This window comes from Hemibagrus wyckioides, linkage group LG29, assembly GCF_019097595.1.
Source record: "Hemibagrus wyckioides isolate EC202008001 linkage group LG29, SWU_Hwy_1.0, whole genome shotgun sequence".
Lineage (NCBI taxonomy): Eukaryota > Metazoa > Chordata > Actinopteri > Siluriformes > Bagridae > Hemibagrus > Hemibagrus wyckioides.
This window is the reverse complement of record NC_080738.1, coordinates 7,831,829-7,853,836: the sequence shown is the minus strand read 5'-3', so window position 1 is coordinate 7,853,836 and position 22,008 is coordinate 7,831,829. Positions and strand designations below refer to the sequence as shown.

The following is a 22,008-nucleotide window of genomic DNA, read 5'->3' as shown; positions in this document are numbered from 1 at the left end:
ACATGGATGAGAGAGTTTGGTGTGGAGGAACTTCACAGAGTCCTGACCTCAACCTGATAGAACACCTTTGGGATGAATTAGAGTGGAGACTGTGAGACAGACCTTCTCATTCAACATCATTGCCTGACCTCACAAATGTGCTTCTAGAAGAATGGTCAAAAATTCCCATAAACACACTCCTAAACCTCCTAATCCTTCCCAGAAGAGTTGAAGCTGTTATAGCTCCAAAGGCCGGGACAACTCCATATTACATTCATGTGCATATGTCCCAGTTTTGGAATGGCTTGCAGTCTCCACTCATCCCAAAGGTGTCCTATCAGGTTCCTCAACAACACCTGAATTCAATGATTTGGAGGGGTATCCCAAAACATTTGGCAATATAGTGTACATACATAATGTATATATACTACTTTTAAAACTGAGACAGGAAACGGATCATTTTCACTATTGCAAGTCGGGAACTGTTTGGTGGCGGTGGTGGTTGACAAAACTCTTCTGTATCTGTATTCGTTGGTCAGATGATCACGTCCACCTAGCCGTCCATCTGCAGCTCATAGTAATTCAGGATTAGTTGGTTTCACGTCCCGTTTTAATGGTGTATTAATAATTGGTGTATTTTTGAGTACTAGCATACCTTGAGTAAATGATCATATAATACAATCAGAGTCACTGGATATCGTAGCAGTGTAAGATCATGATGAGACAAATAGATTGATATTATCACACAAGCTTTATTGTGATACACCAAAAACTGTGGATAGCTTGGAGAGCTAACTCCGAATGCAGTTTTGGGTCATTAGTTCTGTAGCTTTACACCGAGGCGATGTCCTGAGTACACAGTGAACCTACAGTAACGCAGATGATCCTGATAAAAGCTAATTCATTTTCAGGCCTTTAATCCAATTCCTCCTCTGATCCCTGCTACTGGTTTGTTCTTTAACAACCCGAGTATCAGAGAGAGCTTTAGACATTTTCTAGTCCCTGAAAATGACTGTGATTTGTCGGTCTGCCTTAATCCAGGTCACATGACCTATTTTTCAGCTATATTTTAAGACACAGCACAGACACACTCACTCCTCCTCTCTGTGATAATCGCTCATCCGGGGTGTGTTCCAAACACTAATGTTTGGTAGAAAATTCATCTTATCATTTAAAAAAAGCAACATTAAGGAAACACAGAGCTCGGAAGAGTGGACGCGGACGAAACGCAACTAGAAACCTGAAGCTTTGTGCTGTTGTAGTTTGCTAGTGAAATGATTAATACTAAGTTTGAGACACGCCTTAATAAGTTTGATGTTCTATTAATAACTCGAACTAAACATGGATTCTGCTATACGGCGCCAAGCAGCTGTGCGTTTTATAGCCTGGTTGATCATGACAGTAGAGACAGTCATGTATAAGTGTTTACTGTTGCAGTAGAAGGTAGGCCTCACAGCCTCCTATTTTAGAGCATCTCCATTCATGTTCTTGTTCAATCGTAAAGCAGGTTTGGCTTATTTACACCGATCAGGCATAACATTAGGTGAAGTGAATAAGACTGATGATCTCCTCATCATGGCACCTGTTAGTGGGTGGGATATATTAGGCAGCAAGTGAACATTTTGTCCTCAAAGTTGATGTGTTAGAAGCAGGAAAAATGGACAAGCGTAAGGATTTGAGCGAGTTTAATGAAGGTCCAAATTGTGATGGCTAGACCACTGGATCAGAGCATCTCCAAAACTGCAGATCTTTTGGGGTGTTCCCGGCCTGCAGTGGTCAATATCTATCAAAAGTGATCCAAGGAAGGGATAGTGGTGAACCGGCGACAGGGTCATGGACGGTCAAGGCTCATTGATGCACATGGGGAGTGAAGGCTGGCCCGTGTGATCCGATCCAACAGACAAGCTACTGTTGCTCAAATTGCTGAAGAAGTTAATGCTGGTTCTGATAGAAAGCTGTCAGATGCCCATGCTGACCCCTGTGCACCCAACAATAAGCAAGTGAGCATCAGAACTGGAACACCGAACCTGTGGAAGAAGAAGGCCTGGTCTGATGAATCACGTTTTCCACGTGGATGTTACTTTGACATGTACCATCTAAGCATTGTTGTAGACTATGTACACCCTTTCATGGGCACGGTATTCCCTGATGTCTGTGGCCTCTTTCAGCAGGATAATTCCACAATGCAAAAATGGATCAGGAATGGTTTGATGAGGACAAAAAACCAGTTTGAGGTGTTGACTTGGTCTCCAAATTCCCCAGATCTCAATCCAATGGAGCATCTGTGGGAGGTGCTGAACAAACAAGTCCTATTCATGGAGACCCCACCTTACAACTTACGGGACTTAAAGGATCTGCTGCTAACATCTTGGTGCCAGATACCACAGCACACCTTCAGGGATCTAGCAGAGGCCATGCCTCGACGGGTCAGGGCTGTTTCGGCAGCAAAAGGGGGACCAACACGATATTAGGCGGGTGGTCATAATGTTATGCCTGATCGGTGTATATTGGGTATAAATCATATTTGTTTATTAGTAGCTCAGGACCACTGTATGCCCTTGAGCAAGGGGCTTAACCTTCACTTACTTGGCTGTACTTTTGGACTGTTCGCTTTGATATCAGCAGCATAAAAAGCATCAGCCAAATGAATAAATGCAATAATTATTTCTGATTACAGTTTTAGGAAAATACGTGTGTTAACGTACTCTGTTTCCTTTACTCAGTTTATTAATACCGAAGTTAACTAATGCAGAAAATAATTTAAGTACCTTTTTTTCCCGTCTGTTTGATTGTCCATAACTGATTCAAGAGTATGAGAAGGTGTGGGGTGTAACAGTAATGTCCGTTGTGTGGTCAGGAACTGCTTGGTGGCAGCGGCAGCACTGAAAACTGAGTCTGGAGTAAGGAGTGGAATAAATAAATAAATAAATAACCTTTGCAAATAAGTTTTGGTTAATATGTCGTTTTCTATTTTGTTGTAGAGATAAAGCTCTTTTGTTGTATTTAGGAATACCAGCGTACTTCAGTGATGAATTGTGTAAAGCTATAAGCAATAAGATCTCATTATATAATATAATCAGTGACAGGAGGAAGTGATGTGGACTGTTATTCTCTCCCTGATGGGCCCCTGGCGAGACCCCTGGCCCACAGGAACAAGAGTTCAGTGTAAATCAGTGTAAATTTCCCCAAGGTCCAGTTCAGGCCAGAGCTTCCTCATTAAGTGCCCAATTAATGTGTCAGTAGATGAGAGTGAGGGAGGTGTTGGAGTGGACGGTCAGACGAATGATCAGTGATCTAATGTTGTGGAAAATGTGTGAAACAAGTTAGTTCCTGTTATCTAGTGTTATCTGTGTGTGTCTGTGTGAGTGTGTTTGTGTGTGTGTGTGTGTCTGATTTTGGTGATGGATAGAAGAATTACTGTAAAAAAAATATGGCAGTTGTTTATGTGTGTGTGAGTGTCATGAGCGTGTGTGTGTGTCTGTGTGTGTCATGAGCATGTGTGTGTGCGTGTGTGTGTCATGAGCGTGTGTGTGTGTGTGAGTGTCATGAGCATGTATGTGTGTGTGTGTGTGTGTGTGTGTGTGAGTGTCATGAGCATGTATGTGTGTGTGTGTGTGTGTGTGAGTGTCATGAGCATGTGTGTGTGTGTGTGAGTGTCATGAGCATGTATGTGTGTGTGTGTTTGTGTGAGTGTGTGTGTGTGTTTGTGTGTGTGTGTGTGTCTGATTTTGGTGACGGATAGAAGAATTACTGTAAAAAAAAAATATGGCAGTTGTTTATGTTTGTGTGAGTGTCATGAGCATGTGTGTGTGTGTGTGTCATGAGCATGTGTGTGTATGTGTGTGTGTGTGTGTGTCATGAGCATGTGTGTGTGTGTGTGTGAGTGTCATGAGCATGTATGTGTGTGTGTGTGTGTGTGTGTGTGAGTGTCATGAGCGTGTGTGTGTGTGTGTGTGTGTGTGTCATGAGCATGTGTGTGTGTGTGTGTCATGAGCATGTGTGTGTGTGTATGTGTGTGTGTGTGTGTGAGTGTCATGAGCGTGTGTGTGTGTGTGTGTGTGTGTCATGAGCATGTGTGTGTGTGTGTGTGTCATGAGCATGTGTGTGTGTGTGTGTGAGTGTCATGAGCATGTGTGTGTGTGTGTGTGTGTCATGAGCATGTATGTGTGTGTGTGTGTCATGAGCATGTATGTGTGTGTGTGTGTGTGTGTCATGAGCATGTGTGTGTGTGTGTGTGTCATGAGCATGTATGTGTGTGTGTGTGTTTGTGTGAGTGTCACGAGCATGTATGTGTGTGTGTGTGTGTGTGTGAGTGTCATGAGCATGTGTGTGTGTGTCATGAGCATGTATGTGTGTGTGTGTGTGTTTGTGTGAGTGTCATGAGCATGTATGTGTGTATGTGTGTGTGTGTGAGTGTCATGAGCATGTGTGTGTGTGTGTGTCATGAGCATGTATGTGTGTGTGTGTTTGTGTGAGTGTCACGAGCATGTATGTGTGTGTGTGTGTGTGTGTGTGAGTGTCATGAGCATGTGTGTGTGTGTGTGTGTCATGAGCATGTATGTGTGTGTGTGTTTGTGTGAGTGTCACGAGCATGTATGTGTGTGTGTGTGTGTGTGTGAGTGTCATGAGCATGTGTGTGTGTGTCATGAGCATGTATGTGTGTGTGTGTGTTTGTGTGAGTGTCATGAGCATGTATGTGTGTATGTGTGTGTGTGTGAGTGTCATGAGCATGTGTGTGTGTGTGTGTCATGAGCATGTATGTGTGTGTGTTTGTGTGAGTGTCATGAGCATGTATGTGTGTGTGTGTGTGTGTGTGTGTGTGCATGTGTGTGTGTGAGTGTTATGTGTCTTTGTGTGTGTCTGTGTGTGTCGTATGGGTGTGGGTATGTGTGTCTTTGCGTGTCCTGTACAAGTGTCTGTGTGTGTGTGTGTGTGTGTGATTTTTTTGACCTACTTTCAATTTTCATTACTTTTTGGCTTTGTTCGATGTGAAATAAATATCCAAATGACTATGAGTTATTTCTGACCCCATGACCTGCAAAACTGCTTAACTGTAATCCAGTGTGTGTGTGTGTGTGTGTGTCTTTGTGTGTGTGTGGGTGTCTTTGTGTGTGTTTTTGAGTGTGTTTGTGTGTGTGTGTGGGTGTGTGTGTCTTTGTGTGTGTTGTATGCGTCTGGGTATGTGTGTCTTTGTGTGTGTGTCTTTGTGTGTGTGTGTGGGTGTCTGTGTGTGTTTTTGAGTGTGTGTGTGTGTGTGTGGTGTGTGCATGTATGTGTGTGAGCATGAGACCTAATTTCCGTTTTAGCCCTGGTTTCCCTCCAATATATTAATTCCCAGCTCTCTCTTTCTGGGTGATGGAGAGGAAAGTGACCTGATTCCAGCACTGTGGCGTGTCAGTGCTTAGCGCAGTCAGCTGCTGCCAACCTACACACACACACACACACACACACCAGGAAATGACTCCCAGACTGGAGCTTACATAAACCTCTGCATTAACAGAGTGGAAATGAAGCCTGTATGGAACATCATCCATACAATACAATATATTAGTATTATATTATTCCGTGTAACAGAAACCGACCAGAGTGATGAAGGAGAATGTTGTATACACAGATCAGTGTTCTGCTTGGCTTTTTGCCACAAATGTACCTATAATTGATTTATATAAGGCTTCTCTAGCACTTCAGACTGAGTCGTCGAGATTTTTTACAAAGAAAGACAGTCCCCAAAACGACGACAGACTACCATGTGATTTTGGAGATAACGGAGTGTTTAGCTAGCTTGGTTTTTTCCGCTAGCATAATAATAAAATATTGAGGTATGACTTCAACTTAATTACTGAATGTTAAATAGGAACCTTAGAAGTTTTATATACACTATATTGCCAAAGGTTTTGGGACACCCCTCCAAATCCTTGAATTCAGGTGTTGTTTTTCAGGGGTTGGGCTCGGCCTCTTAGTTCCAGTGAAAGGAACTCTTAATGCTTCAGCTTCATACCAAGACATTTTGGACAATTTCATGCTCCCAACTTTGTGGGAACAGTTTGGGGATGACCGCTTCCTGTTCCAACATGACTGCACACCAGTGCACAAAGCAAGGTCCATAAAGACATGGATGAGAGAGTTTGGTGTGGAGGAACTTCACAGAGTCCTGACCTCAACCTGATAGAACACCTTTGGGATGAATTAGAGTGGAGACTGTGAGACAGACCTTCTCATCCAACATCAGTGCCTCACCTCACAAATGCGCTTCTAGAAGAATGGTCAAAAATTCCCATAAACACACTCCTAAACCTTGTGGAAAGCCTTCCCAGAAGAGTTGAAGCTGTTATAGCTGTAAAGGGCGGGACAAATCCATATTACATTCATGTGCATGTGAAGGCAGACGTCCCAAAACTTCTGGAAGTATAGTGTAGATCTATGTGTCATCAGTGCAAAACTGGACAAAACAGATTATAAATTTTTGTTTTATTTTCCATTTTTAGTCTTCAGCTACAGAGTCTGAAGCCTCAGTTTTATTGTTTATGGCTAACAGGAGTCTGCTCTTCTGATGTTGTGTTACGCTTTTTCTGAGATGCTTTTCTGCTCCACACGGCTGTATTGAGTTACTGTAGAGACAAATGAGCAAAGACGAAAACACATGTGACATACCAAAATTTACGATCGATTTTAAGTTGTTCTTCTGTTGTACTACTAATGCAAAAATCTATTTTATGTTGCACTGATTTACATGATTTTTACACTGATTTTTGTGTTGCACACGTGTGAGTTTTTCCTCACCAGTGTTGCCTAAGGCTTGGACATCAGGGATAAATATCTATTAAAAATTCCAATTTTTATCATTTCAGAATTCGTGTAAAGCTGTTTTGCAAGTGTTTGTCGATTTCATTCAATTTAAATTGGATTTACGTAATGCAAAGATTCTACATATCAGTAAAATAAAAGGTTTAGTTAGCATTTAAACCAAATATAAAATTCAAACAAATGCAGATAAATATGAATATGAATATGAATATAAAAATGTTAGAGCAGGATTGCTTGAATCACACTGTACTTTTGACGTCGTCCAGAGTTCGATGGTTAGCGAGCTCTTTGGCAAATGCAAATCATATGTAAACTTCTCTGGCACTTGATAAAACTCACATCATCTGGAGAGAATCACGATTAACAAATCATCCAGTCCTACGGGTTTAACCTTCAGTTTCCTGATTTACATAAAAGTGACGTTATGAGGTTAGACATTTCGGTTATTGAGTTAAAATACATGAACTCGATAAGCATTCTTTTATTCAGTGGCTTTTATTCGAGGAGCAATTAAAAAGACAGTTACTATACTCATTATTAGCTTATTTTATTTATTTATTTATTTTTTTATTTTTATTTTTTTTATTTTAATAACCAAATCTTTGACCAGATCCCCAGGATTTCTCCTGAGTTTATTTTATTTATTTATTTTTTTTAATAACCAAATCTTTGACCAGTTCCCCAGGATTTCTCCAGAGTTTTATTTCATTTTATTTTATTTTATTTTATTTTATTTTATTTTATTTTATTTTAATAACCAAATTTTTGACCAGTTCCCCTGGATTTATTTATTTGTTTGTTTGTTTGTTTGTTTGTTTTTACTTTATTTTTATATCATTTTTTTAATAACCAAATCTTCCCCTGAGGTTTCTTTCTTTCTTTCTTTCTTTCTTATTCTATTTTTAAAATTGTGAAGCAACTTGCAGAGTTTTTTGTGCTTCGACCCAAATCTGAGGAAAATCCACATTCGTTTTGTAAAATTGAGTCGAATCAAATTACTTTTGTAGAGTTTTTGCATTCATTTGTACAATTGTGAAATCCTAGAGCGACTGACAAGCAGTAATTCCGATTGTAATTCAAATCCCAGGTTTAGTTTCACATGGTAAACAGTAATCTCATTCACAAAGACTTGCTCATCATTCACAGATTATAATTATTCCACTTTATTCAAACGGGAAAATCCGTGGAATGTCAGATATTTGCATTTTTCTAGGAAACAATATTCCACTATTCTAAATCTTATAGAAGCTCTTTTTTTATTTCAAACCACAAAAACATCGACTTGTCTAAGCTAAGCATCCTTACAGTTATACTTGATAAGCTAGCACAGAAAAGTTTTCAAGGTCCTCCTGTCCTGTGGAGGAGACAAGAAAGATGAAGAGAGGCTGAAGAGAGAAAAGAGACGTGTGGGTTGACAACCCTGCTCAGCGGATATTTTGCTATATGACAGAACAATAGAGTATTCTTTGCTGTGAGACGCGTGTGTGTGTGTGTGTGTGTGTGTGTGTGTGAATTCTTTCTTCTGTCTTTACTTTCCCAGTAACTGTTTTTGTGCAAATGAATGCACACATAATTCCTCCAAAGAGCAACAGCACATTCATTTCTGGTTAAATTTTTTGGAGGCAAAAATACATTTTCTGGGTTTTACGTCTTTAATCCTTCCCCTTTGCATAAAATTGTGATTGCATTATTTATAGTCTATGAGTTCATAATACTGTAGTTTTTATACGTGTCAGTCAGAAAGAATCCTTTTCACATGGACGTCCTTTGTTCAACACACACATACACACACACACACTGCATTCATACACAGATTTGTTTTCCTGCTATATTTGGGAATATTTCCATCTTACTTAGAGTGAGTAATTCTCTTAGAGTAAATCCTTAATTCTTTTAATACTAATGAGTTGATCAGTTCTGGCTCTGTGCTGCACGTTTTCGCCTCTAAATCTCCTCAATCATCTGACTCGAATAATCAGCTCATTACCATGACCTTAAAGGCATTGGCTCTGCCTCAAAGGCTTCTTGTATAATATACTTAATAATAATAATAATAAGAAGAAGAAGAAGAACAATAATAATAAGAAGAAGAAGAACAATAATAATAATAATAATAATAATAATAATAATGATAATAATAAATTTGGAAATTGTATAGCACTTTAGATACAGAAAATCCAGCTCAAAGTTATTCACATGTCAAAATATAAAAACATAAAAAGATGGGGAAAAAGATTTCCATCAACAACAATGGGAATCAACAAAAAAAAGTCAAAATGTAAAATTCGGATGAAACAGTAATAATGATGGTGACGAGGGTTTACATAATTAAATACAGAATGGAAAATAATAAATAAAATATATTTATTGCCATGGTGAGGTAGGTCAAGTGGTTAAAGCTCTAGGTTGTTGCTTGGAGGATTGGGGTTTAAGCCCTGGCATTGCTGGGCCCCTGGGCGAGGCCCTCAACATAGCTGCAATATAGCTGACCCTGTGCCCTGATCTCTAAAGTTGGGACATGAGAAGAAAAAAATTCACTGTTCCGTAATGTACATGTGACAATAATAAAGGCTTCTTTCTTCCTCGGAATATGAATGCCCTCCCTTACAAATTGCCGCCTTAAAAATTTTAATTTTGCAAGAAATTTGCATCGGCATATGAAGCATTTTCAGCATACGAATAAAACAAGTTGCGCGTACGCCCGGGAGCCGTTCAAATCTTGTTTGTGTCAGTGGAAAGCTAACTGAAGCGAGTTTACAAATTTTTTCAGTGAGCGAAAGCTGTTTGGAAAGAGTCAACCCACGACACCAACCAACGTTTCCTTGAGCATTTATTCAAAAGCTAGGTGATTTTTCGGTGTTTTTTTGTCGACAGTTTGGTGGCGTGGGTGATCTGTTCTATTATTAGCCCAAGCTTGGTGGCACGACTTCCTGTGAGGACCCTTGACAATGTGAATGCTTGACTTGGGTCAGTTCTTTGTAAGCAGCCATACAGTTTACATACTCTATTGGTCATATTGGTCATATTTTTGGGTGGCTGGAACGGATTATCTGCATTTATATTATTTCTTATGGGAAAATTCGTTTCGCAATACACATTTTCCCCTTAAGAACTCGCCCCCAGAATGGATCAAATTCATATGCCGAGGTTCCAGTGTACGCAAATAAGAAGCCAGGGTTTAGGAATGTACAAAGTCTGGAATGTGAAAGTCCCAATATGAAGAGCCAGGATTCCTTGTTAATCCTGAGAAAAGAATAAGCAGTGTAAAAACTACATAAACCCAGGATTCTGTTTACTGTTAAGTTTATATTATGTACATTATCTATATTTAACATATAATATCTATTTATTTCACATGTGTACTGTAATAATGTATAATTCCAGAAGTGAATGAACTCTGGTTCCTCTCAAGGTCGCTGTCTTGTGTCGTCTCAGGAAGTATTTATCGCCTCTGGTTTGCTCATTATTTACGACATCCCTACATCCGGGTTTCTGTAAAACCGCTTCAGGACGATGTCCGTTGTTAAAAGCGCTACACAATTAAAAAAACCCTCAAACTGTTATGACTGCTCTGATCTCGAACAAGCAGTTCTTTTCATCATAGATCTAAACATCAACATCTCCGGAAAGCCATATTTGTCATCTCGGGGTGGTGATGTAAATAAATCTTTTTGTGTTTCTACAACAAACACGACTGAGACACAAACAGATATATGTTTTGACTGACCTGAATTATAAGTGTGCTGTTATTGTGTTATAGGTGTAGAAATGTGAACACACACACACACGTCCGCTCCCGGGGCTAGGGGAAGGTCACTAGACAATAAGTGACCTTTTAGTGCTTGAAATAGACCCCAGCTGTTTCACACTTTGACAGGAAGTGTCCATGTGTCTGTGTGTCTTCCTTCAGCACTCTATATTTAAAACAAAGAGGAAATATCTGAAGCACAGATTCAAGCTCAGGACACTTCATATATGCAAATATATTGTCATACAATACTTCACACACACACACACACACAATGTACACTGAGCCTATGGATCAGGTTTGATATAGATATAGTGTCTGTGTCTATTGCGTTTGTGATATTAGTTTTATTTATGTTCTCAAATTATGCTCTCAACATTTAAATCTTGTGTCCGATGATTACCGAATGTTCTTCATGAATTCATTATGAACACATGACACCCATTAGAAGCTTGTCACAAACTTATTAGACTCGTGTGTGTGTGTGTCTCTGTGTGTGTGTATGGGAGGGGGGGGTTGTTAGATCTCTGTGAGGATGTCCCCATAAGGATGGTAATAGGATTATGAGGCCATTTGGCTGGTTCTCACAAGATATTTGTGATTTTCCTAATAGATTTGTTTGATTTATTGGTTGTTGTTTTTTTTGTTGTTGTTTTGTTTTTTTTTGTTACAGATGTTAAAGTTTTTGTTTAGGTGTTAGACACAGATAATACGATTATATGTTATAAGAAATAATTGGTGAAAGGCTGAATTATTGAAAAAGGACGAGTGGTTAAACATCGAGTTTTTAATAATTATTATTATTATTTTTAAACATTATTTTTTAAATAATTCAGTCGTCAATTATTACACCACACTATTACATAATATTATTTATTAATAAGAGAAGGAATAAGGAGAGTGAGAAAAAAAAGAGACAGAGAGAATGAGACAGAAAGAGATAGAGCAATAGAAAGAGAGAGAGATAGAGAGCTGGAGAGAGACAGAAAGAGAGAGAGAGTTTGAGACAGAAAAAGAGAGAGAGAGTTTGAGACAGAAAAAGAGAGAGAGAGAGATTGAGACAAAGAGTGGGATAGAAAGAGAGAGAGAGAAAGCGGAACAGAGACAGAGAGAGAGAGAGATAGAATGAGAGAGAGACCAAAAGAGAAAGAGCGATAGAAAGAGAGAGAGAGAGAGAGAGAGAGAGAGAGGGAGAAACAGACAGAGAGAGAGCGATACATAGAATGAGAGAGAGACAGAGAGAGAATGAAAGAGACAGATAGAAAGAGGGGAGAGAGAGAGAGAGAGACAGAAAGAGAGAAGAGATAGAGACAGAGGAAGAACTTAAGGCATGAAGCCTTTATTATCGCCACACGTACATTACAGCACAGGGGAATTCCTTTCTTCGCATATCCCAGCTGAGGAAGTTGGGGTCAGAGCACAGGGGCAGTTATGATACAGCAGGGTTAAGGGCATTGCTCAATTGCCCAACAGTGGATCTTCATGGTGCTTCATGGTGCTGGTGCTTGAACCCTGATTTGATGTTCTTTGGCTTGCAAGAAAAAAAACCTTCACCATAGAAACATTTATTTATTTGTTTATTTTTATTTATTTATTTTATGAGAATTGTGTGTTTAACAGCGCTGTCTATAAACTCATCTGTTCACTATAAAGGATTTTGTTATTGTGGACAGTTCATAATAAGGTCAATCCAAACAGTGAAATAAAGACAGAAAATATTGCTTGATTTGATCGAAACATAAAATTGTTAGAAACAGAAACAGCTTAGAGATCAATATTCTGATTCTGAATATTTCCGATCTGTAGGCAGTGACGGGGAGGACGTTTGGCGAGAAGGACTTCAGGAGCAGTCTGGAGAACGGCATTCTACTGTGCGAGTGAGTCTTTTTATTATCAATACATCGAAATATCTTTTAATCCAGTTTCCTTCTTGACCTGGAATATCATAAACATGAGTTGTACAATGAATTAGAAACTGGACCACACTTTATTAACTTAGATGTGTGTCTGTCTGTGTGTAGGTGTGTGTGTGTGTGTGTTTGTGCACACCTACTGAAACCTTTCAACATAAAAATTTCAATATATGACCCAAACCACCATCTTTCCCTCTTCCTGCTTCCTGCTTCGTATATTCTTTTGACCACCAGTTCAGCACGAGCTATCTACCATGTCTCCTGACCTCCAAAGTTTAAAGTTAAAGTCTTCACAAATCTTATATCATCTCTTCTTCCTCAATAAATGTATTTATAATGTTGCAAAAGTCCAGGGCATCCATTAGCTGTGATTTACCTTCTGTCACTCACCAGGATGTTTGCTATGTTATTCGCACTGTGTTGTTTTTTTTCCTCTCTGCTCAGTAAGCAGTACATGCCTCTCATTTCCCTCACACTGTTTATTGGATATATGGAACAGATATATGGAATACACAGCTCTGGGGATCCCTCCCTTTCTCATTCGACTGCCCCAATTATTTCAATAAACTATGCAAGTGTCTGAATCCTTTGGCTCCTAAAGCAGCCTGTTGCTCCTGACATTTTTTGACATATGTTATCCAACTGATTCTTTCTCACAGTGGGTTCCTTGTCGTTCGGGAGAGAAGGCCATGTGAGTTCAGTATTCATTTCAAACACTGTGTCATATGTCACTACGCAAATGTTAAAAGGTCTCGGAAATCACGCGCCAGAGAAGTTATCCAGGCAGTTCTCGTTGAACCGTAGGTTACTCTCGAATCGTTGCAACATGGTGTATGTTACAGGTTAAAAGGAACAACATGTGTTTGCTATCAGCTCTTCGTACTGATTGACTTTAAAAGTTAAAAACACATGTATATTTCTGCACGTATCAAGGCAAGAGGAAGTTACACCTCAAACGGTTAAGGCTTTGAGTGGAAAGTTGAAGGTTTGAGCCCCGGTACGGCCAAGCTGACACTGTTGGGTTCTTGACCCTTTCTGCTTCAGGGATCCTGCATCATGGCTGACCCTCAACCTCCTAACCTGGGATATGTAACGATAAGAATTTCATTGTGATGTCAGTCATCTTCTTTATCATTTGCCTGTGTATGGGACTACTGATCAGAAGGTTGTGAATTTGAATCCCAGGTCCACCAAGCTGCCACTGCTGGGCCTCTGAAAGACCCTCAGTTGAGATTTAAAGAAAGTCACTCTGCATGAGGGCATCTGCCAACTGTTTGTATTAATAATCACATCTAAGCTTTAGTGTATGTTTTTATTTTAAACTGATCAAACCCTCATCAATTGTAGGTTGCTGAGTTCCATCAGACCTGGACTTGTGAAGAAGATTAACAGACTCCCGACCCCCATCGCAGGACTTGTGAGTAGAAACAAGAAGAAACTCATTTACACCGGAACCTCGGCATATGAATTTAATCCGTTCTGGAGGCGAGTTCTTAAGGAGAAAATTGGATTGCGAAATGAATTTTCCCGTAAGAATTAATGTAAATAATCCGTTCCAGTCTCCCAAAAAATATGACCAATATGAAGCGTATGTAAACTGTATAGCTGCTTACAAAGAATTGACCCAAGCCAAGCATTCCATGTCAAGGCTTCTCACAGGAAGTCGTGCCACCAAGCTTGGGCTAAACAAAGAACAGACCACCCACTCCACCAATCTGTCAATAAAAAGACACCCGAAAAAACGTCGGTATCGTTGACTCTTTTGATTTTTGTTTTTGCTGACCAGTTCGTAAAATTCGTAAACTTGCTTCACTGGGCTTTCCACTGACGCAAACAAGTTTTGAACAGCTTCTAGACGACTTAGCCAGGGTTCGGTTTGGTTTATTCGCACGCCGATGCAAATCTTAGGCCGAAAATTAGTAAGGGAGCGCATTCTCATGCCGAGGATCTGCTGTACTTGTATTTTTCAGTACAAAAAGTGCAACAATGTCTATATCTCAGGTATAGCAGGTTATAAGACGTGCAGCAAGATAATGATATGATTATAATAATATTGATATAAATGAAACAATATGTTTATAACTGTAGCTCCTATTTATTATGTTGCCTTCGCAAGTCAAATATTTTTACTCTGAACCCTGAAGGACTTTTCAAATGATGAAATATTGTTAAAATCACCCTGCAGAGTTCATGTCTTCAGTTTTAATTGCAATCATGAAAATGACTTTCATTTCTCGAGCTGTTGTCAAGCTGTTATTCACTGACCCGTGTGTGTTTTTACAGTTACAGCCACTAACAAAACAGGCTTAGTGATTGAGTCTGAAGAGAAATCAAGCTCTTCTTGTCATATCATGACTGTTTTACTGAGAGGAGTGTGTGATTGTCTGTAGAAATCTCAGTATAGCTAAGTACTGTACATAAACTCTCCTGGAGGCACTGTATGATGGCCTGGTGTGTGTGTGTGTGTGTTGTATTTGGCTCTCCCAGGATAATCTCACCATGTTCCTAAGGGGATGTGAGGAGTTAGGACTAAAGGGATCACAACTGTTCGACCCAGGAGACCTGCAGGACATGTCCATACGCGCCAACTTAACGTATGCATCAGTGTGTGTGTGTGTGTGTGTGTGTTATATATGATGATGTTGCTTCTTTACGGAACAGTTTAAAGAACCAGCCCGGTTCTCATTTGCAATATTTAATTCACCAATAATCTTTAAAGCCCTTTCAGCTCAGGTCTTATTTTAACAGCAGCCACGATGATAACCTCAGTTACTCAAGCTGTTGCCATGGTGATGAAATGCCACCAATGAATTTCATTCATTATTTCTGTCCGAAGCTAGCCGATGTCTGATGCTCCGAAATCTGCTAGTGTGGATACAATGCCATTTAATATGGAAAAAAATCTCAGGGATCTCAAACATAACCAGTTTTAAAACTCTCCAGTATTAATTGACTCTCTGGAAGCCCCGCCCCCTTTTCCCGCCATCTCATACGAGTGTTGTGTCCTTTCTATTTAAAGTGCCTGAAAGTTGATGTTTATTCATGTGAAACAAAATCTTTTAATGTATATAATATTAGACAAGTATGTAAATAAGATCTGACTATATTTATCAGGAATAACACCACAAAATTGTGGCAGAATATAAAACATAGAACTTAAAAACTTCTTTTTATTAGAGGCAAAAAAACAGATAAATAAATGAAATAAAAGAAGTATGAATGATAAAAACTGATTTTAATAATACTGATAATTAGAAAGATTTTATTTCAGAATTGAATCCTAAAATAAATAAATCTTTTGTAGAATTTCAGATATTGATTATAAATACTCATATGCAGGTCATTCAGGGTGAATTTCTCCTTTTCAGTATTAAATAGTATTGAAATAATTAATAATAGTATTGAATATTGAAAAAAATAATAGCGATACTGTATCTCTAGTCCCTTCCTACAACATCATTTTACAGTTGTTGAGGTTGTGCTCAGTTTTGTGTGTGTGTGTGTGTGTGTGTGTGTTAGTGTAGGTGTAGGTGTATGGGAGCCTGTTTCTGCAACAGAGAAAAAATTAAACAAAAAATAATTCTGATTTATATTTCTATCTCTAAATTGTGACTCTATTTCTTTCATGACTTTATATCTTGCAATTCTAACCTTTGTTCTCGCATATTTACAAGTTTACGTGTGAAAAGTCTATTTTTTTATAATTTAGACATAAACATGACACAGTAGCTGAAATATGACTGACTTTAGGTGACGGTCATGTGCGCTAGCATCTGGTTTATCTTGTTCTGGAGAAGGATTGATGCTTTAGGGATGGTGGTAGTTCAAGTGGTTAAGGCTCTGGGTCGTTGTCCAACCAAGCTGCCACCGTTAGGCCCTCTCTGCTCCAGGGGCGCTGTATCATGGCTGACCCTGCGCTCTGACCCCAACCTCCAAGGATGGGATATGCGGAGAATGTATTTCACTGTGCTGTAATGTCTATGTGACAAATAAAGGCTACTTAACTTACCTGTCGGCGCATTTGTTGTAACTTGCCTGTAATTAAAATGTGTAATTGTGATATATACGTCGTTTCTATGTGGCAGAAACAGCCTTGCAGTGTGTGTGTGTGTGTGTGTGTAGTATGTTACACTATCTGAGTATCTTCTGTTAAACCTGAGCTTTACTCTCTTGTAGAGGTTCAGATTGCAGTCGGAAGCTGAAGAATGTAAGTACAGTGTAGCTGCATGCATTCAGTATTTCTTTTTACTGTATTTTCTTAAATGGTTGCTTTCCTTCCACTTTTATACACACTTACATGTGTGTTTTATTCCATTGTAGGTACTGATCACTATTTACTGGCTGGGCAAGACAGCGAATGGTTGCGCGTCATATAGTGGTCCAACGCTCGACCTAAAAGAGTTCGAAGGTCTTCTGTCGATGATGAGGAAGGTAATGAGAGACTTGCGGCGCTCCATCACAATAACAGTCACACAAATATAATTATAGTCCCTATTTGTCAGCAGGTGACATACATATAGACTGCTCTCAGAAATAAAGAGATATACAGACTCAAGTGGTGTTTCTAGTAATGTGTGTGCGTGTGTGTCTGTAGGAGTGTGTGAATGAGGAGCCTGAGTCCCCTAAGCGCAGCGTACGGGACAGCGGATGCGTGGACAATTGGGAATCGGAACATTCGGATTCGTTGTCACCTCCGAGGCACAGGCGAGAGGATTCCTTCGACAGCCTGGACTCCTTCAGCTCGCAGTCACAACCCACACCTTCCCCCGATACTGTGCTCCGTGCTAGCACTGATGGTGAGACACACACACACACAGTCCTGTCTCCACCCCTGTCCTTTCATGGTTTGCTACCTTACTGTGTTCACCTGTTTTGTGTCTCGTTTTTGATCGATTTATTCCGTGTCCTTTACTTCCGAGGTTTGTTTTCCAGTTTCCTGGTTGTTGCGTATCAACTACTGATCATAGATTACTCTTGTGTGATGTTGCACACCTTTGTTCTGTGGACTTTGACGACAATTTTTGCCGATTTCCTGCAATGACGCAAATGCTGAACTGAGGCACTGGACGTTATACATAACAAACAACCACACAATGTTCCCAGTATTCCTCATCATACAGTTACCTGTGCTTTTTATGTCCTAGATCACAGAATTTGTCCTTATCTTAGGAAAGATAATCACAAGGAGGCGATATTCTGAGTTTAAGTTAATATTGCTTTCCTTTCGGAATTACTTTTTATTTATTTATCCGTAGCAGTCCAAAGTCTCTGATATTTCCTTAGGGGTTTTACTTGTATAGCATATGCAGCATGATCCTGTAGAACATACAGTGTGTAATATCTGTATTTTTAAAAGGCTGTAAGTGTCTAACTGACTATCATGAAGTGTTGTGAGCATGTCAACATGCTACACACACACACACACACACACACACACACACAGTGAGAGCATGAGAGTGCAGCTGTCAGGCATTACACATCACACACCCAGCTGTGTGAGTGACGATATGTCAGTGTGTGTGAGAGAAGATTCACATCTGACACCGAAAGAGTGTAAACCGTGTGATTTCACACAGTTGGTGCAAAGAGAGGTGTGTGTGTGAATTTGTGGTAAGGTGAACAGACTTTTACTGTATTTAAGATATAAAAATGTATACAAACACATACACACACGCACACACACACACACACACACACAGTCATAACAGATGCCTTGGGCAGTCTGAATGGAGATGAGGCTGGAGATGAGGTCGTACCAGTCTCAAATTGTTTTTTGTGTTTGTGTTTTGTCCGTGTGTCTGTCTGTCTGTTACGTCTCCTCTTGGCTGCATTTTTAAACATACAAATACTCTCTCTATCTCCTCTCTTTCCACCCCCACCCTCTTTTTATTTCAATCTCTCTCTCTCTCTCTCTCTCTCAATCTCTCTCTCTCTCTTCTCTCTTCTCTCTCTCTCTCTCTCTCTTAATCTCTCTCTCTCTCTCTCTCTCTCTCAATCTCTCTCTCTCTTCTCTCTCTCTTTCTTTCCATTCCTCTCTCTCTATATCACACTATTTCCATCCATCTCTCTCTCTCGCTCTCACTTTCCATCCCTCTCTTTATTTACATCTCTCTGTCTATCTCTTTCCATCTCCTCTTCTCTTTCTCTCTTCTCTCTCTCTCTCTCTCTCTCTCTCCATACCTCAATTTTCATCTCCCTCTTTCCATCTCTCTCTCTCTCAGATTTGGAGGGAGATCACAGGAAGGTGCCAGATGTGCTGAAGGACGACATGTCCGCCCGCCGTGTCTCTTATAAAGAGCCTCGCGCTGCGCTGCCGTTTAATCAGTACCTCCCCAACAAGAGTAATCAAAGTACCTTCGTACCTTCTCAGCTGAGGAAGAGGAGGAGCGAACGGGAAGAAGAGCGCAGGAGTGGCAGCACCTCCACCTCGCCTATTAGGTAACTTTGATAAAAACTAACATAAATTTTTTTAATTAAGACTCAGTTTCACCGCTATGGGTTGGAGCCGAATGACAAATCACTTACACTGGTATAACACTCATCAGTACACACACACACACACACACACACAATTACATCCATATGGTTTTGTCATTTACCGAACGTGTGTGAATTTCCAGCGAGATGCCTCTTACCCTCAACTCCCAGAAAACCGTGACCTGGGCAGTTGCTGTGGGGGCGGAGCCTCAGCTGGATGAGGCAGAACTTCAGAAGATGAGAAAGTTAGAGAAGGCGGGTATTAAAGTGTTGCCTGCTTCTGTGCGACACTGCAGGTTAGATGGACATTAGAGTGACATCCGCTGACTAACTGGACTAATGGCATGAGGGACTGTGTCTCGTATTCTGTTAATTAACAAACATGCAGAGATTCCTTGGATTTAATTGGCGCTTGTTGTGTGTAGAAACGTTGCCTGGACATGTGAATTGAGCATGATGGTTTATGATGCAGAGGAGAATTTAGTGTCAGTTTGGCACTGATGGTATTAATTGTGGATGAGGTGTATCCTTACACGTGTATAACGGTGTGCCGTGGATTGAATCTGGATTGCTACTAACGTCATCATTCCTGCTCACGTTGCTGACCCCAACCTTCCCTCAGCCCTAAGGTGCCTTCCATAGAGTCCTTTCAGGCTAAATCTCCATCACCTGACATCATCCGTCAATGTGATAACAGCCTCCCTCGGGCTGAACACGCCCACGAGTGGAACGAGGAGGACGACGAGGAGGACGAGGAAGGAGACAGAAAGGTCCCAGATATCCGAAAGGATGACCTGGCTTCCCGCAAAGCACGGATGAACCAACCGAAACCCAGCGCCGCGCATCAGTTCCTGCCGAGCACGTGCAGCACAAAGGACCGCGAGCGCTGGGAAGGAATCCGGCTTTCCTCCCAGCATGCCGTGCTGGAGATGTTGGAGAAGATGGAGCAGGAGAAGAAAAGGTGTGTGGTGTGAGAGAAGGCGAGCAAATCGAATACGATAACAAGATACCTAGACATAAAGCATGCTGGTGTTTGGACAGCCTTCTGTTTAGATTGTAGATCTTTTTCATCTTTTCTACAGCATTTTTCCACCAGAGGAATCAGGGCTAATTTTAGTTCCTGGGTGTAGCTCCTTTTACATAGTAGGTCACTTTCTTTAGACCTGGAACTAATTGGTCAAACACAAGAGTCATAAAATTTCCATCCTACTTCCACTGACAAAAAAGTGTGTAAATGACCAACAGCACAACGTCCAACATCTTCAGTATGTCTTTACTTCCAGCTGCTGAAAAATTACTACTCACTATATTTTAATTAACATGGCTATTTGGGAACAGCAGTGGAAATAGAAAACAGGAAGTTGACCAGGAAGTGTGTAGATCTTTCAGGATAGTTTTAGAGCTCATAATTTCCTCGAAAGGTTTCAAGCCTAGTTTATTAAATATGCCTTTCGCACAGACATTTCCTCAACCATTAATTTCCAAGTCTTCTTCTTCTCTGTCCCTCCACGTCAGTGGTGATGTTAACGCTGTTTTTTGTGTTACCCTCCGTTGCCGCCCTCCACCACAGCGACTCCGCCTCCGCCTCCACCTCAGCTGAGGCCTCCATTGTAACCCGCAAGCACAACCCCTTCCTCAGTCCTCACGGGAAAAAGAAGGCTGAGGAGGAAGAAAGCGACGAGGACAATAACAAGGGACGAACCATTGTCCCAAATGTACAGAAGGATGATCTTGCTAGGAGGCGAACTCAAACTGGGTCCCTCCCCCAAAGGGATCCTCGTCAGTCATTGGCTCAGACGAATATCACTCAATCCGACCTCGAGAAGTGGCAGAGGCTTTCGATGACCATTGAAAACAGGTGCCTTAAAAACCTTTACAAAAGCTTAGGATCCAGGATCAGAACGGAGTATATCCTGATTTCTTTAACTTTCAGCAGTGAAATAATAAAAAATTAAATAACTAACTAAATGAATAAATTAATAAATAATAGTTTTATATGTTAGGGTTCAAGTTTCATATTGCAATAGAAATAGCAAAAAAAGGAAAAATGTTTATACAAAATAAATCCTCAGCCATAAAAAAGTACAAATAAATAAATATATTTAAAATTTAATAATATAGTATTAGTACTTTAAATATGGTTATTTTTATATATCATATATATATATATATATATATATATATATATATATATCTTTATATATATCTTTAAATATTATAGTTCCGTGTTGTTCCACAGTGAAGCGGCTCCAGCTGAAGTGTCAATCATAACTCGTAAGGACAACCCCTTCCTGTGCCCCGAGAAAGCAAGGGAGAAAGAGGATGGTGAGGATGATGAGAAAGAGACTGAGGGAAACCGACAGGCCATTTTGCCTAACGTACAGAAAGATGATCTGGCAAGGAGGCGGAGTCAGACTGGGGCCCTCCCACTCTGGGATCATCAGCAGGCATTGGCCATGACTCAGTCAGACCTGGAGAAGTGGCAGAGACTGCAGATGAGCACAGACAACAGGTGCCTGACCTCTGACCTGGCTGTAGGTTCGACCTGCACAAGCGTGCTTCCTCTGTAGTGCCCTAGACGGCTGTCTAGGATTAGGTTTAGGACAGCTAGGGGTTCTACTGAGGAAGCTAGTTAAATTTAGGGGTTTTAGATTATTATTGAAGTCTTAGCTAGCATATTAACCAGCTTTTAAATGGGCTAAGGAATAATATGTTGTCCTTCATCATGTTGAGCTGACAGGTCATGAAGTTTGTTATGATGTCAGGCTCCTGTTCTGGTGTGGACATGAAACTGAAGGAAAATGGGTCTGTTTGAGGATACTGCAAAACGCTTATATTCCTGCTAACAACTTTATGAGAATGTTTCAGTCGTGTCGCGTCTCGTTACGAATTATAGAGTTACTCAGGTGCATTTATCGGCAAAGTGTTTTTTGGACACTTGACACTATACATGATAAGAGGACACACCTACACCTTAATGCTTTTATAGCTAAAGGAAGGAGGTGAAGGAAGGGGAAAGGATGAGGGATGTAAACCGCTCACGTTTGCTTGTGGACGCAGATGCTTTGTTGCTTGAATTTTATCTAG

The 22,008-nt window shown here is 40.3% G+C and overlaps 1 protein-coding gene across 5 annotated transcripts in view; it reads left to right on the top strand.

The window, feature by feature from the left end:
* Positions 1-22,008, top strand: part of limch1a (LIM and calponin homology domains 1a) — a 65,227-nt gene that overhangs the window by 14,450 nt on the left and 28,769 nt on the right. For all 5 annotated transcript variants that reach the window (XM_058384629.1, XM_058384628.1, XM_058384632.1 and 2 more), the window contains exons 2-12: positions 12,338-12,408; positions 13,792-13,861; positions 14,932-15,038; positions 16,621-16,651; positions 16,765-16,875; positions 17,039-17,240; positions 18,666-18,882; positions 19,065-19,217; positions 19,544-19,882; positions 20,492-20,779; positions 21,161-21,433. In XM_058384629.1, the coding sequence (XP_058240612.1) occupies positions 12,338-12,408; positions 13,792-13,861; positions 14,932-15,038; positions 16,621-16,651; positions 16,765-16,875; positions 17,039-17,240; positions 18,666-18,882; positions 19,065-19,217; positions 19,544-19,882; positions 20,492-20,779; positions 21,161-21,433 (1,862 nt within the window). The remainder of the gene's footprint in view (positions 1-12,337; positions 12,409-13,791; positions 13,862-14,931; positions 15,039-16,620; positions 16,652-16,764; positions 16,876-17,038; positions 17,241-18,665; positions 18,883-19,064; positions 19,218-19,543; positions 19,883-20,491; positions 20,780-21,160; positions 21,434-22,008) is intronic.